This window comes from Lissotriton helveticus, chromosome 2_1 (genome assembly GCF_964261635.1).
Source record: "Lissotriton helveticus chromosome 2_1, aLisHel1.1, whole genome shotgun sequence".
Lineage (NCBI taxonomy): Eukaryota > Metazoa > Chordata > Amphibia > Caudata > Salamandridae > Lissotriton > Lissotriton helveticus.
In genome coordinates this window covers 1246568187-1246585119 of record NC_136059.1, presented here as the reverse complement: position 1 = coordinate 1246585119, position 16933 = coordinate 1246568187, and the positions used below count along the sequence as shown (strand labels likewise).

Below are 16933 nucleotides of genomic sequence, written 5' to 3'. Positions count from 1 at the left end.
AAGGGAATACGAGGCTCACCTTCTCTGAAGCGTCGGCGTAGCGGTCTCTCGTCTAAGAATCAAAATATCCGACGCTGACTGCTGGCGTCCCGGCGGACTTTATGGTGACGCCCTCCGCGCGTTACCGCGCTATGTCTTCTGGGTATTGTAGTTTGGAGCGGACGTGTTCCTGGGAATTGTGGTTCCTAGTTCCGTGTTCGTCGTTACGGAGCTCAGATAAGTGTCTTAACATGAGTCCACCGTAGTTGAAACTGCCGGTGCCCTTAGTAACTTGACTGCTGAGCTCCAGTCGGATCGTCTTATGACTCTCCAGAACAGAGTTGCGTTAGATGTCATAATTGCAGATAGAGGAGGGGTATGTAAAGTGATCCAATCGAGTTGCTGCGTTTTCATACCAGACAATGCTCCTACGGTATACCAGGCCATTTCCAAGTTACATAAGATCTCTGAGTCCGTACATGTAGATAAAGGAGATTGGTCGTTGATTGGATGGTTCTGGGAACTGTTATCGACCTGGGGATGGAAGATTCTGATGATCATTGGGATGGCTTTAGCGATTCTTTTCCTGTTCTGTCTTTGTGTGCAGTGCGCTCCTGCTATATGTGTCCTCTGTGCTACTACGTGTGCAAGGAGACCTGTCCCAAGAGAGGTACTAAGTAATAGGATTATGCTCCAGCAGCATCTGGATGATCTGATGAATATAGACCTGGACTCAGATTGACGTGAGTATAGGTTATTGCTTATGTAAGGGCAAAAGGAGGGTCTAAGGTTCCGTGAATTCTGAACCCGTTCCATAAAGGTCATGGTTTCGTTACGAATTTGATATTAGCGAACCGTAACTAGTTAGTGCGGCAAGTATGAGTGTTTTCATCACGTTAGACCGATGGATTCACTACGTATTTAGGGATTTCGTTCTGAACCCTTGGGTTCCATTTTGTGTATGGCAGCCATTTTGTGGTTGCCCTCACATAGGCCGATGACTACGGCCGAACGAGTCTTTAGCACACGTACACTTTAGCTGACTTCTGAATGACCTGAGCAAACCGACCCTCTTGCCTGAAGCCAACCTTGTTAGGCCAGTTCCTTTCCCAGTAGCTGATCAAGATTGAGGATCAAAGCACAGGACATCGTAAAACTTTATTGCAAACAAATATGCCTTATCCTACTCTCACCTGTTTCTGCTCCTTTCTTTATGGTCTATTTACGATGGGGATGTGCCCTTTTTTATTATGGGTTCGTTCGACCTGTCTGAAGAATAATGTTGGGTTTGACCGATGATTGATCATGGGCTGGGCAACTGAAAAGTGGGTTTTACCGTCATGCGATACCTCTGATCTGGATACATGTGATTGGACAGTTTGTAAATGTAAGGTATTTGTCTGTAATGTGATTTTTGGCATAAAAAGGGATGACTTGCTTTGTAAAATTGAGCAGTCTCCTGAGAACTCATACCGTGTTGACTTCTAGGACTTCTGTTACTGGCTGCAGCCAATAAATTCGATCTTTGACGCCACCAAGAAGTTTCGTGTCTCTGTGTTCTAAGACAGGTGATACCCGAAGACTTTGGGCGTGCCCCTGGCGCAGCCGGGTCTTAAATAACCCGGTTCTTCAGTAACAATGCCTGCAGCCTCTGGGTTGCTCCCCAAATCTAAGCCTGAGTCCGTGTAAGCGCCAAGTGGGCGTGAGTCTTTGTAGGAAGGTGGATACCTGACTATGGTTACCCCAGATTTTTTGCCTTGTGTTTAGCTGGTTTTCGACTTAGTTGGCCTGGGATCCTGCTAATCAGGGTCCCAGGCTATCTGCTCTCTCTTTAAATGGACTCCATGTACTATAGGTACATCACCAATTTGGTACTGGACACCGTATCAGCCCCGGTACAGTGCACTATAGGTGCCCAGGGCATAGGTGCACCCAAGGCCTACCAGGGGCTGCAGCATATCTTTTGCCACCCCTGGCTGGTCCTTAAATTGACACAACTGGCTGATCACTCAGCTGGGGCAAGGTGGTGTACTCACCCCTTGCTTAGATATAGTATACCTATATCTAAACCTATATCTGGACACATATATACCTATAAGTCACTCCTATGGCAGGCCTTAACAATCCTGGAGGCAGAGTGCTTGGTTTTATGTGAGATGGTGCTCTAGCATGAGCTGAGCCTGTCTGCAGTGGTCGGAACCATTTCCGTACTGCTGTTGCAGTGATACTGCCATACCATATACTCTTAAGTGCATTATAATCCTCGCGGTTATTGCTAACTTTGGTTTGGCTTTATCAAAACATGTCGTGTTTGGTGTCATACATTTTGGAATACTACCCCCTCGCCAGTTCTGATGACAGGGGTAGCATTCCACCCTTCTAGAGGGAGAAGACATGTTACTTTACTGAAAACGCGGTTAATCCTAACCAGAGCCCCAGCATCACAAAATGGATGCTGCTGCCAAAGACACGAGTCTGGCCTCCTGCTGCTGACCGAAACTCGACAGAGGATGCTGGATCAAAGGATCTCCTGTCACAGGGAGGTGTCACACCACCCCAGACAGGAGATAGTGGATTGTAGCAGGGAGGGTTGAAAGAAACTAGACACTGCCTGGGGCACACAAGGTGTCACTGGGCAGATTCCAGTCAAACCGGTTCTGGGGCCATCCAGCCCCAGTCCTGGCGGCAAACTGGACAAAGGAAAGGGGTGTAACCACCCCCTTCCTGGGTCCCACCCATGGGAGGGACCTAGCAGGTAATCCAGCCCCCCAGATTGGAATATAGGTGGGAGCAGTGCCAATGCACATCAGATTATCCTGACTGAAACTTATGAAACGAAACTCTGGACACTTCGACATCCTACTCGACGTAGAAGACTGAAGAATCTCCCTTGTGGTCAAGGAGTGACCACCCTGTGCAAACAGGCACCATCCAGCACCTCGACGTTTGCTTTGTTGCAGTTCCCGCCGGAACTCGAGCGACAGAGATCGACAAGACCCAGCGTGCCTGCCTTCTAAAAGCCCGATCCACAGTCTATGCAAAGCTGAGACCCGTGGAGGCGACCTGAAGCGTGGGAGCGGCCATCTTGGAGGAACAACGAAGCACAGCATCTGAGGCTCCCTCGCAGCTGTGCATTGGAGTATGAGAAGCTCCAGCCCCGAGCAGCTTTTGCACCAAAGCTCACCCCTCCACACTCGACGAGTGCTGCGTGGGGCCCTTTTGCATTTTCCTGCTCGACGCGTTGGTCCGGTCGCTTGCCCCTTGGCTAGTGGCCCCAGAACCGACGAACCTATAAATTTACACAGCTAGTCTGGTTGCTCCAGACTGGCCCTCGCTCCCCTGAAAAGGAGCACCCGCTCTGACCTTGCTGGTCCGAGTGTTAAGCCATCTCCGAATCCTACGTGGGTTGCCTTTGCCAAGGCTTGTTGACTCCGATCTTGAAGCCGACACCGCCGACAGCGAGAGCCTTTGCGGGACAGCTCGTGATTCACTCCAGGACATCCACGGTGCCCCAGAGACCACGTGGCAGCGGAGAGAAGCTACACGACATCGACCTGATTGCGCCCGACATTGCCTGGTTCCTTCCTGGTTCCTTCCTGGTCACTGGCTAGTGACCCAGACTCTGTCCCCTCTGCTTTCAGGTACTCTTCAACTTCGATCCACCCTTGGATCGCACCGGACACTTCTCTTCTGGACGCCTACAGCATCTTCATCTCCAGGCACCCTAGATCTTCGTGACGAAACCCGACACATTTTCGCACCTGTGCACCCGCTTCCTGTGGGTGAGGTAACACTTGAACACCAGTGCTCCTGTAGTGGTATACACCTCTAGTGTCTAGCTCTAAAGTTTTTTCCTTCTAGTCCAGTCGGAAGACTCTTAAAACTGTAACTCAATAACTTTTACGCAGCATTGACTTTACTACTTTACTACTTTACTACTACTACTCCCATCCTAACTGCTGTTAGTCCAGTGTAGTCCAAGCGATTCACAAGGCCCTAGGCCTTACCCCCGATCGATTAGTGATTGTTATACCACTTTATTGATATATGGTTTGAGTGGCCACCGGCCTCATCCAAAACATGCAACTTGTCTATGTTATACTGTGCTTTTATTTAAACGCTTGTGCTTCATTGCTCATAAAGAGTAGTGGGGATTATTCTAACAATAAATACATATATTTTGATAATATATAACTTGTGTGGTGTCCTTTCATTTGATATTACAGGATTGTATATGGTAAAACAGCTGGCTTCACATGTCCTCTTGAGTTAAGCCTTTAGGCTGCTTAGTCCATGCTACCACTAGGATAGCTTGTCTATAAGGTTGACTTACAACCACCACCATAAGGGACTGTTTGGACTGATACAAGGTGCCCACAGAACTGTGGACATCATATACCAGGGCAACTTCTCACAGTCTTTTTCTCTATCCTTGGCCTGAGTCCTTCTCCCCATATCGCCGGGTCTCAACTATTTACAGGTGTCTCCCAGCAGGGGCCGATGCATTCACATCTCGCTCCCAGGGCTTCAATGCTCCACAAGGCCGCCCGCGTTGGAGACAGGCCCACAGTCCCACGCCTCTTCACTCAGCTAAGCCCTTATCTTATGGAATCAAAGTGCCGGTAACACAGTCCCCAGGATAGTCAATTCCCCGCTTACCGATAGGGGGCCCTGGGCTTATTTCCTCTGTTGGCTCCGAGATCACTTGGCACAGATGGTCAGCGCAACACGTCTGCCAGCTCCAGGCAATTCACACCTCTGAAGGCCCAGGACCGCCCCCTTTGTGTCCAAGTCCGCGTCAGTGTCAACTGCACTTTCCTATTTCTTTTTCTCCACCCGGGCTGGCCACCGGCACCACCGCGTCGACAGGGCCGGACTGGGAACGAAAACCGGCCCTGGCAAAGTGCTCGGCCGCCCCCCCTCCCCCCCCCCCCCGGGCGGGAGGGGGGCGAGCGCTTTGCCAGGGCCGCTTTTCATCCGATTTTGTTACAGGGCCGAATTTGCAGCTATGCTGCAAAAACGGCTCTGCAACAAAAACGGCCCCCAGGGCCCAAAACCGGCCCCCACCCTTGCGGCCGACCGGGGGATTGGCCGGTGCCCACAACGGCCAGTCCGGGCCTGCGCATCGACTCCAGCTGTGAGCCCCCGGTGTGCCGCTCCTGGTTCATATGTCCGGGTGCTCAGGAAAGTGCGTCACTCAGGTTCCGTTGTCTCCAGCTTCCGCGGAACAAGCCCTGTCGGAGAGCCCCGTATCAGCCTTGGGTGTACATCTCGTCTCTCCCCTTTCGCGGTGGTTACCAACTTTACAGCCCCAGTCGGGTTACCAGCGCCTTATCGCTCGCAGCCCACATATAAATCGGGGCCCAGGATTAACTATATTCCAGGATTTTACGGCACGCTGAGATGGAGCAGATTAACTGCTCTGGTCGCCATCTTGGCCACGCCCCACTGGTCACATAAACGTAACCCCCTATTACGACGAATCCGAGACTAGGTGAAGGCTTGGTCCCCTTACCCCTATCCATATTCAGTCATTCTGCTATTTTCAAATTGGCCTCATTACCGCGGGAGCTGTATTGACTCCTGAATTTTCCCTATTATATCCCACAATCCTGGTTCAAGCAAGTCAATGCAACCCTCAATAATTTCCTGTGGGGTGGCGGGACAGTCAGAGTTGCTCTTCGGACATGCACAAAGTCCTCTTATTGCGGAGGGATTGCTGCGGCGGATATATACGCCTACTACTCGGCCTCTCATCTACTTAATATAAATGAATGGTGGTACAACGCCCAGGAAGATTCGGCATTCGCAGTAGAGAGACTCGCGATAGATAATCACTGTTAGATCTGCTATACAGTCAGATCCTCTACCCCCAGCAACAAAGGTGGTCATTCAATGATGGCGACATCATACAGGCCGGCAGATGGGCCCAGGGGGGCGGCTAACACAGGCGAACCCACTATGGCAGGGAACCGATATTAGACAAGTGGCTGCGCTGTATGGGTTTCGCACTTGGAACCGCATTGGATTGTCCACACTAGGTGACGTTATGAAGGGGACAGTGCTCAAATCCCTTCAACAGTTACAGGAGGACTATCACCTCCACAGCAGCCAGTTTTATAAGTACTTACAACTTAGACATGCACTGACACGATATATCAAAACGTTAGCAGATCTACCTGAATTTAACCCACTTGAAGTGCGGCTCCTAATGAGAGACTTTGGTGCCCACAAGATCCGACAAATCTATCAAACCCTAGATACAAATAATTGTACACCGTTGGGGAAGTTATGGAAGGCATGGGAGGACAACATTACAGAACTTACGGACGACGGGACGGAGGCACTGGCAAGCCCTCGAGGTGCTGCCATTGCAACCTGGTATCATTTGATTCAGTTCAAATGTATACATCGTACCTATTATACTAGGTCCCGTCTCTGGCACATGGGGTGATATTGTCTCCCACATGCCTCAAATGTGGCAGGGAGGCTGGGACCATGCTTCACACTGTATGGACTTATAGTGCACTCCAGCCCTTCTAGCTCAGGGTAACCTTTTGCCTCGCACAAGTGTTATCCTAGCAGCTTCCCTTCGAGCCGAAGCGAATTCTTCTCCACAGCACAAATGAGTTTGGAGGAAACAGATATAAACAACACTTCCTATTCCTGGGGTTCACGCTGGCCCAGCGAGATATATCCCAACACTGGGACGGGGACCGCTCCACCACCAGTGGGCAGGTGGAAGCGTGCCATCGACAGATGTATGGGAATGGAACTCACAGTAGTTCAGGCACGGGCAGTCCACAGAAACATAACAAAGCATGGAAACAGTGGGCGAATACAGGGATATAGACCTGCCCTCCTCAGAATCCCCGTAATTTCTGATTGAACAGGAAATAGTCATATAGTCATGGTCACATCTGTAACTCGTAATTTAAACCATCCCAATGCTACATTTTGACATTTTCCATGAGACTGGAGTGCCATGGTTTTCCTTGGTTCTTATTTTTGTTATAACTCTGAAATATTGGTACTGCACAGAACTGTGTTGTATTTTGTTGTTGACGTATGGGCCTCTCCGGTCATACTGTACCATCAATAAAATGTATTTTATGAAGACCACCGGGAGGAAAAGCGGGATACAACTAAAAAGGTAAAGGTACCTTGAGAGGATAATCATTTTAATGTGATTACAGGAACCAATCAAGCCTAGATGGAGACAATTATATTTAATGAAAATGTTGACTGAGATTTTCCCATAAATATTCTCAACAATATCAGCCATCTGAAGTGATAGGGCAACTCCTAGATAAACGATTGGCTGTACCCATTTTTTGTCAAAACCAGGGGGAGTAACACTGAACAAGTCTTATCTGTATTAAACTTTTAACCAGATACTTTCTCAAATGTTTGAACCATTTTCACCACCCCCTCTAAGCCACTAATAGGGTAGGGGTTGAAACAGCAGATCGTCTGCATACGCAAGAAGCTTAACCTGATCACCTCAGACAACCTTAGGTGTTGAATTAAGGGCTCTATATGTGATTTTGCACAAGAGTAGCAGTAGTGATCCTTGGGGAGCACAGGTCAAAATCCCAATCTATCTCTAAAGGGAAACATCCTTTACAACGCAACTTTTACCACGCAGTGCCTTTTCGACGCAACTTTTACAACGCAAACCATTACAACGCATTGCGCTGGGGGCGCTCTAGGATAGGGAATACGTTTAATTTACTGTCCAACACCTTCCCTAGTGTCCACGGGGACTGGAGTTGGAATAGTAAATTAAACTATTCAGTATCCAGCACCCCAAAGCACTATGCGTTGTAAAGGTTTGCGATGTAAAAACCGCGTTGTAAAGGCATGCGATGTAAAAGCATGCGTTGTAATGTCATACATCCATCTCTAAATCATGCGCCTACTCCTAGAGTTCTGACTGCTCACAGAACTCCATCTCAAGACAAACGTTTTTCATAGTAGGAGGGCAGCAGTATATCCTTGTTATAAATAAATATCCCATTTAAATTGCTTACAGCTGTAACCACTCTTTTATTATCCAATCTTTGCATGAATAGTCTTTTCTTTTCTTTTTAGTAAATCAACAAACGTTGATATTAATTTCATATAAAGTTCTTTTTATTCAATAGCCAATTTTCAAACATCACATTTTGGCAGACCCAGCCAACACGTTTCATGCATTATAGGGACTTAATCAGGGTCTACTTTTTTTTTACATTTATACAAAATCAAGTGCATCGCATGAGTTAAAATTTGTTCAAAAGTTTTTACCTTTTTTCTTTTTCTATTTTTACTTTTTTTCTAATTTTAATAAAACAGTTCATACTTTAGAAATATGTACGTCACATTTCTGTACGATATGATCTGAGATTGCCCAATATATAAGCCATTACTATGCCTTAACTATATACAACTGATTATTATCCATCTCCCCCTGATTTAAGTTGTGCATTGAGTGATTACATCTACTCAGTGCATATTCCCTATTTTTTCTAAATCACATTTTTAAAGAAATGAAAAAAAAAGTGATTTAGCAAAATTAAGAATCAGTTGTATATAGTTCAGGCATAGTAATGATCTTATATATTGGACGATATCAGATCAAATCACACAGAGATGTGACTTGACACATTTCTAAAGTATGAATTGTTTTTATTTAAAATTAGAGAAAAAGAAAAAATGTAAAAAATAAAAAAGTTGAACAAATTCTAACTCATGTGAACCACTGATTTTGTATATATGTAAAACAATATATAGGACCTGATGAAGTCACTATAAGGGATGAAACACGTTGCCAAAAAGCGATGTTTAAAAATTGGCTATTGAATAAAAAGAACTTTATATGAAATTAATATCAACCTTTGGTGATTTACTAAAAAGAAAAGACAAGACTGTGCATGCACAGATTGGATAATAAAAGAGTTATGACAGCTGCAAGCAATTGAAATTGGATATTTAATTGTAACAAGGATATACTGCTCCCCTCCTACTAATTAAAAAAACATTTGGCTCAATATATGATGCGAATAAATGAGGGGAGAGAGGACACCATTGCCTGGTACCTGGAGAGACAGTTATGTGGTCTGAGAGGGAACCAGAGCAGCTAATCCTTGCTTTCAGACCAATATAAAGATGGCGAACTCTGGAGATAAAACCAGAACCTAGGCCAGCGGTCTCCATGAACCCCCAAAGGTAGGGCCCGGAGCACAGGTCAAAGGCCTTCTCTGCATCGAGAAATATCATGCCGACTGGTCCCCGGGAGGTGGAAGCCATCTCCAGTGCCGTAATTGCAGTGTTAACATGAGATGTTGTCTTGTTGTCTGTGATAAAACCATACTGATTTAAATCTACTAAACCCGAGATAACTGCCCCAAGAGCCGGTTAGCAAGAATTTGTGTGTAGATCTTTCAATCCACATTGATTAAAGAAATGGGGCGGTATGACCCACAAAGCATAGGATCATTCCCTTTTTAAAAAAAATAGCAACATTAGTTTCTTCCCAGGAATCAGGGACGTGACCGGATGCTTCAAAAGAGTTGAAGAGACCCTGAAGGATAAGTGCCAAAATATATAAAAAAGTGGCATAAATTTCTAGTGGGATCTGATCAGTGCCGGAGACCTTGCCTTTAGCCAGGGAGCCGATAGCAGTTTCCACTTCAGAAATAGCTATGGGTGCTTCAAGTCTCAATCTTTTCATGTGGCACAATTTATAAAGAAAGTACAACCCAGTACATTGAAAAATGGCATCAGTGGATGCAATACAATAATCCTGGTAAAGAGCTTCATAAAACTGCCAAAAGACTTCTATAATGACAGCTGGATTGACCACCAGCTCACCGTTCTTACACCTAATCTTCGGTATGATACTGGCATTGGAACTATCCTTTATTCTAAAGGAAAGAATCTGCTCCATATCTTCACTGGTTTCAAAGCTCTACAACTGCCTGATGCAACAGTTTTTGACTACCCAATCCCAGATTTGCTTCCTGAGTGATGCCCGCAGAACGATGGACTGGCCCAGGATTGCCTCAGACAGTGGCCCATCCCTAGCTATAATACTGCGTCCCAAGTTAGAAACTGGAATACCAAGGGTCTAACGGTCTTCTATCTCCGCCACTGTAACCGCCTTTTGCTAGCGAGCAGAGAACTGAAGTGTTCGTCCCTGACAAGAAGCCTTCCAGCCGTCCCAGACAGCTGAAGCTGATGCTAAACCAATATTGAGCTCTACGAACTCACCTAGGTAAGAGGTCATTGCTCCAACATAGAAGTTTACGTTCAAATGGTCAACCCCTCAGGCTTTAGCAAGCATCTAAGTTAGAGGTAGCAAAGCGATAGATCTCTTGGCGAGGGATGAAGTTCCCAATGTAGATAAGGATAGCCCGAGGAAAACAAGAGGGCTTATTGGAAATTCTGATTGGAAAGCGATGTGCCCACTGGATCACACAGTCAAAGTCCTAATTGTTTAGCGCAGGCAAAGCTTCTTGGAACAGATGGACAACAAACCCCCTAAGGTCGTCCCCCACCATATTTTCAGGGACCCCCAAGAGCTGCACGTTATTTGTACGTCACCTGTTTTTCAGATTTTCCACCCTAGATGAGAGAGTGGTTAGCTGATTATTATGTTCGCAATCGCTGAGCTTCTTTCCTGCACTTCCATTCGGAGGGCCACCTGAGATGTCTCCACTGCCTGAGCCACTTCTCTGCAAGGACATAAGCAGAGAATCAAGCCGCAGGAGTGGACCTGTGCTCAAGGCTTAGGCAGGAAGAATTTCTTGCTCACTTCTTGCTACATTGTTTCAACATTGACGTTTAAATCAGGCGGCGCTGGCCAGGCTCACAGCTGTCTACTCTTCTCGCTTTGCTTGACACTTGGCTGCATGCTATCCCATCATCCGCTACAGGATCTCCCTGTATTCAGGGGGCTGGAGCAGAGGCAGTGCGGCTGATATAAGCGGTTTCCCTTATCTTGCAGGGCTTCCTGTGCACTATTGATATTGTTAAAGCCAATATGCCAGATGGGGGGGGGGCTGAGGAAAGAGGACGGAGGAACGGAATTTCTAAAATAAGAACCAGCTCGACACAGCCCTCAAACTCAGCAGGAAGTTCACCATCTCATTCAGGGCCAAGGGAACTGGTAAAAAAAAGAAGCCAGATGGGCGAACCTGACCTAGCAGTGGGGTAACGAAACTTGCGGGAGCCCCCTGCAAAGTGCATGGAGGGGCTGCCTTCCGGACTTACTCAGGAGTTGTCAGGCCAGAGTACTGCGATGAGGGGCCCCCTGGAGCTCAGGCCCCCCACACCCCTTGTTACACCTCTGTGGCCTAGCCAGTACCTATTGCACAGTGTAAGGGAACCGAAACGAAGAAAGTGATGTAAGAGTCTACACACTTTATGGTTTTTGGTTTGGTTTAGGGAGTCAGAGGCGTAAGGCAGACCTCTGTAGTATAGAGGTGACACTAGCTAAGGCAGGCAGGCCCCTGTAGTGCATGGGGAATCCCCAACCAGCCAATGACAATGATTATCTGTTAGACATGGGACACTCAGGAGTCCATCATCACATTTTGCAGGGGTGCCCTACCATTTTGCATTAAGCTACTCATCGGGCCAAAAGAGTGAGGGCTGGGTGAGGATGACTTATTTTTGGCTGGTATGCATGTTGTCTAGTGTTCGGTGTACATCTCATTTCAAAGGACTGGGGCGAGAAAGGGTTGGGTAGGTTATGAGATGAACAGGATTGCAACTTTCAGATCGCCAATGAAATGCCTGCCTGGGTGAACTAGTCATGCCTGGACACAGAAAACCGGAAAAGCGCTTACTGAAATTGCACTGATTCTGCATGACATACATATATGAAAATCGAAACCACAATCTCCAGTATACAAAGCACCTACTGCTAAAAAGTTGAATGTATCACAGACGATTTGGGTCTGTTTGCCAGGTATGATCGCGTCTTGTCCGGTCTCTATGATGGCATAGGCCAGGGGCGCAACTAGACCAGAACTGTGAGGGGGCTTACACTCCTAGACACGGCTTTCCCTAGCACTGGTTGCACACAATGCAACACTCATTTTTAGGGCCCCCTCCCCCATTTCCTCTTTCTCCATTAATTCCCTCACTACCGCTCGTCAACAATGCATCTCATCTCCCTATAGCCACTTTCTGACAAACATTTCTTTTTTTTATCGCTACTCATAGTTTACTCACACTCAGTTCTGTGATCTGCATGGTGGACGTTCTTTGTAGCAGGCACATTAACCCTCCACGTTGTGTGGGTGGCAGGAGTGCCCATGTGAGTGCACAGTGAGCGGTGCGACAGTGTGAGAGTAGGGTAAGAGGAGTGACTGCAGGGTGAGTGAGTTGACCATATGAATTTGGGTGCGGATGTAAGTGCAGAGTGGGACGAATGAATGCATGGATAGTGATGGGCTTGTTTGAGGCAGATTGAGCAGTGAGGGAGACAGGGGAGTGAAGTGCCACGAGTGCAGGGTGAGTGGTGTGCTTGTGTGACTGTGGAGTGAGGTACAGGGTGAACAGCACAAGTGCATTGTGAGTGGAGAGTGATCACTGTGAGTGCTGGATGAGCTGGTGAACGGTGAGGAGTGAGTTGTCTGAACGCAGGGTGCATTCCCAGACACTTAAAGTAACTCGGCATGTTATTGACGGCGGTGTAGGGTTTCAGATATAAGTTAAACTATTGCTATTATGGCATTAATTAGGGATCGAGGGTGGAGGAAATAAATAATGTGCTGATCCTGCAACAAACTTCCAGTCTTATGATTAGGGTTGCCAGCTCAATATTTTTGATGTCCCAGACAGTACAAAAAATGAACAGTCACATAAAGCTGTATTTTCAGCACTTATCTGTGCATACGTCGAACAGCAAATAGAAATCACTTTTAATTGCCTTCTAGGGCTGCCTGAATGATCCATGGGGGATAATTAAAGGGAACAAAGACAGAAAAGTCACATTACAAATTGGCGCCTGCCTTAGGCGTGGGTGCCACATTTGAAAAACGTAATTTTTAATGTTATATTTCCAAAGCATCAGATCCCGCACCACAGACCCCTCCATCTGAAAGTGGAATTCCTCGTGTTCTTGTTCTGAATGCCTGGCTCACGCACGGTGAGTGGAATGACACAACTGTGTAAGCTCGGTTGTGGGGCAGGCGTTGTGACTCCTTGTGCTGTAATAGTGCTGAAGCACCAAGACCAGGAAGCGCCGTCGCTTCACCTGCGGCCTCACCTCTCCGCACCTGGGCCCGCCCCCGTGGGCGGCCCCAGGCCTCGCCCCTCCCCTGGCTGCTTTTGGTTCCTCCCTCGCTTTCGGTTTTTGTGCGTGCGAGAGCAGCAGGGAGGAAGCGGCAGATTTACCAGTAAATGAACGGAGGGGAGACTGACTGACTGCCCGAGAGAAGGGCCGCTCAAAACTGCCCTCCCCTGACTCCCAGCAGCTGTGGGGCGAGGACCAGCCGCCCCTCGCCCAGTGCTCCCCAGGGATGATGGAGACAGCCCTCTTCCTGTTGGTACTGCCCGCCCTGACGCGGGCAGGGGATGCAAACCTTGTGAGGCTGCAGGTGGATTGGAAGGAAACATCCGAAGTTGACCCCAGGTTCCTTTCCGTGACCGTCGATGCCAGTCTGGCCGCAGAGCCCAAGTACATCACTTTCCTGGGGTAAGTGCACTCCCCTCCCAAAATATTTACTTTCGGTGTTTGGTGTAGCGTCAGCATGACACCTGCTGGCCACTTTTTTAGAGCTTTCGTGAGCGAGCGCCAGACGAGAATAAGGGGTATCTATAAACCTACTTCATAATCTGTGTTCGAGCCAAATACCCCTTCACCAGACTGGTTGTTGTGGATAGACCTCCAACACCAGGATGTGTCCAAATCCCCAATGTCTAAGAGTAGGCGGGGCTAAAACCGAAATTACTAAATATGGATACTGGCTCAAAATCTGGGAAACATGCAAAAACGAACACATTAAATGAAGAACATTGGACGATGCTGTTGTTTTCCAGTGCACTTGCCAAGAAACAAATTGCATAATTTGTCACGGGAATTTCTCACTGGCGCATCTAAGGCGAAATGGCCTCGGATCAATTTAGCGAAGTTGTCTGTCAGCCACGAGAGGATTCGTTTTCGGAAAATGTCAAATTCTTTTGAGGGCCTTCATTTAAAAATACATAAATCTAAAAGTCAAGTTCTAAATAATGAGACAAGTAACTGCTTACTTTACTTTCAAAGTGAAGTACGACAACACCCGACGTCACAGCAGTAATAGAGTTATACAGCGCTTACTGCATACAATTGCTACTAGACGCTAATAAAACACCTCTGAAATATTTTTCGTGGGCGAAGAAATTAGTAGTTTGAGGGAGTCAAGTAGCACATTTATCCTCCAATATGCATATTCGACTAAAAAACTTAGCCCAGTTAAGGGCCACTCCACTGATAACAGTGGGGGAGACGATTTAAACCCCTGAACAATGTCTGCAGCCCCAATACCTGCCCGTCAGTGTGCATACTACCAACACAGCTCATTGTTGGCCTGAGTGTAACCCCACTGAGTGGATGTAGTTAGAGCAGGAATAACAACAGGCTGGTCCGAGTAATAACTAGGGCCACTGGTTTTATGTGGCTAGAGAGTACCGAATTATGCGGCAGGGTTTTATTAAATTATGCGACAAGAAAAGACAAGTTTTGTGGTCTAACGAGACACATTATGGAGCCGTATTGCTTCACTGTTTTCTCATTTTTGCACATTAACGCTGCCTGGGCAAATGTTTCACCTAGGTAATATACGTTTAACACTTAAAGACAGCAGTCAGCAACTGAAAGGTGACCTGCCTCTGTGTGTGAAAAGGCCAGCCACTGCACAGCAATACATGTTGCAGTTTTTAATGGTAGCTTTTGATCCGTTCGAGCTAGAAACAAACTTTCTTTTTTAAATCAGCAAATTATCCAGAGCATAACGTATTATGTAGCAAGTGCGGCAAATCCACTATTATGTGGAAAACAGCTGCTGCGGAATTGCATAATTCAAGTAGTCCTGCTTACGGCTACAATAACCAACCGAGTGTGATCCTCTGAAAAGGGCTTCAACCAATGGCACACCAAGTTTTGTGGGGCCCATGGTTCTTGCTCCAATTCTGTGCATCAAAAGAATATATGGACAAAACGTAGATATAGTTCTGCAGGAAGGCTAATGTGCGGAGTCTTGGATCACAGGGAAGAAGGAGATGTTCAGCTGTATGGGACGCTGCTGTGGCATGGGTTTGGACCTTGAGTAATCTTCGGGCCTACCAGCCAAAGAAGAGTTGTAAGGGGGGTCTCAATTACTTCGCCTGGTCCTTTGTGGGGACACTCTTAGAGCTCTGAGGAAAGCTGGGTGCTAGTTTGCTGGGCATTAACAGAGGCAAGCCAGCAGGGATCGAGACCCTTTTACCTTGATGAAAGGGTTGTCGGTGGGTGGGGCAGAAAATCTCTCAAAAAAGTGTAAAGAAAGCTGATCTGGGAGGCCACTAACATGGATTAGGGTAGAGGGTCACATGACTGCCAACGCTTTGCCACAAGAACTGCAAGAGGCTGGCTGTGGAAAGGAGGAACACAGCTGGTGTTGGAATCAAACATGTTAAACCTAAATGTGGCGAGGAGAAACCACCTAGAGCAGATGGCACGACAATTTAATGTGAGGCAGAAAGTTCTGGCATTTCACATGACTCTCGACCAGTCAATCACTGTCAGTCAAATACTCCAATGGATGCTGGGAGCTGGTGAAAAATAGGGAGGGAGCCAGGCAGTGACCAAGGCCCTGCGGGTCTATGATGAATGAAGGTCAGGAGACTGTAGGGAAGCCTCCCTCTGGCAGGTTAAGAAACTGTGGAACTTAGATGCAAACCAGCAGAAAGGGACCATGCAGCCAGTGGTCATGTCGAAATTGCAATACAGGATATTGGCTCTAATTTGTCTTCCTGCTAGCCAGAGAGCCTCATTAAAAGAAGAGCTTCATACAGCCACAAGACTGATCAGACACGGGGAAATCTAACCTACACCTTAATAACTTGCGCGTTTCCATGTCCAAGTCTGCTGAACTTCCAGGTCTGCAAGCATCAACTCTGGAACTCCATTGGCACTGCTTACCTGATGCCACTTTCTATACCTTTGTATGTAGAGTATATAAACTAAACTTCTGCCTGTTTATGTCTATAATGACTATCTCATACATTACCCACTGCCTTTCTTTTTCCCTACATGCTTGTATCTTTTCTGCACCCACACTTCTAAAAACGAAAAATGTGACATTGTCTGCAAAGCCAGAGATATGTGTGTGTGTGTGTGTGTGTATGTATATGTATATGTATATATATATATGTGTGTGTGTTTCATTTTGCCAAAGGCACTTCTCGCGCACTCCCGGCTCCTTCGTAAATGACGACCACCAGTTTCAGTTGTTAAAAAATAGGGAGGTCTCCTTATAAATCCAATAGGGGACAAGGAGTAATGGAATAGAAATACACAGGGACTCCTGTGTATTTCTAGACCAACAGTTTCCTCCAGTGCAAGTTATTTTAATTTCATAGCAGCTCAGCCAGCAACACTGCTCAACGCGTTTCGGTCTTGCAGAGACCTTGATCACAAGACTACTATGCGCGAGAAATGCCTTTGGCAAAATGAAACTTATTAATTACGACGAGGCTCTGCCGCACTCTGAATGCATCGCCTGAAAGCGCCCGGGAGCCCTAAGGAGGCCACACTTGGATATATATATATATATATATATATATATATATATATATATATATATATATATATATATATAATATACTGAAGAAAGACCACTTGACCCAGCTGGGCAGCAAGGTGTGAAACATGTCGACTATGCAAAGTTCAGTTGGTCTGCACTAGTTGGGTTTCGCCTGCCGAAAGGCTGCGCTCTGC

At 46.8% G+C, this 16933-nt stretch overlaps 1 protein-coding gene across 1 annotated transcript in view; it reads left to right on the top strand.

The window, feature by feature from the left end:
- Positions 1-13313: 13313 nt before the first annotated feature.
- The window catches only part of HPSE (heparanase), a 137921-nt gene continuing 134301 nt past the window's right edge, over positions 13314-16933 (top strand). The window contains exon 1 of the mRNA XM_078676193.1: positions 13314-13669. Within this exon, the coding sequence (XP_078532319.1) occupies positions 13494-13669 (176 nt within the window). The 5' untranslated portion in view covers positions 13314-13493. The remainder of the gene's footprint in view (positions 13670-16933) is intronic.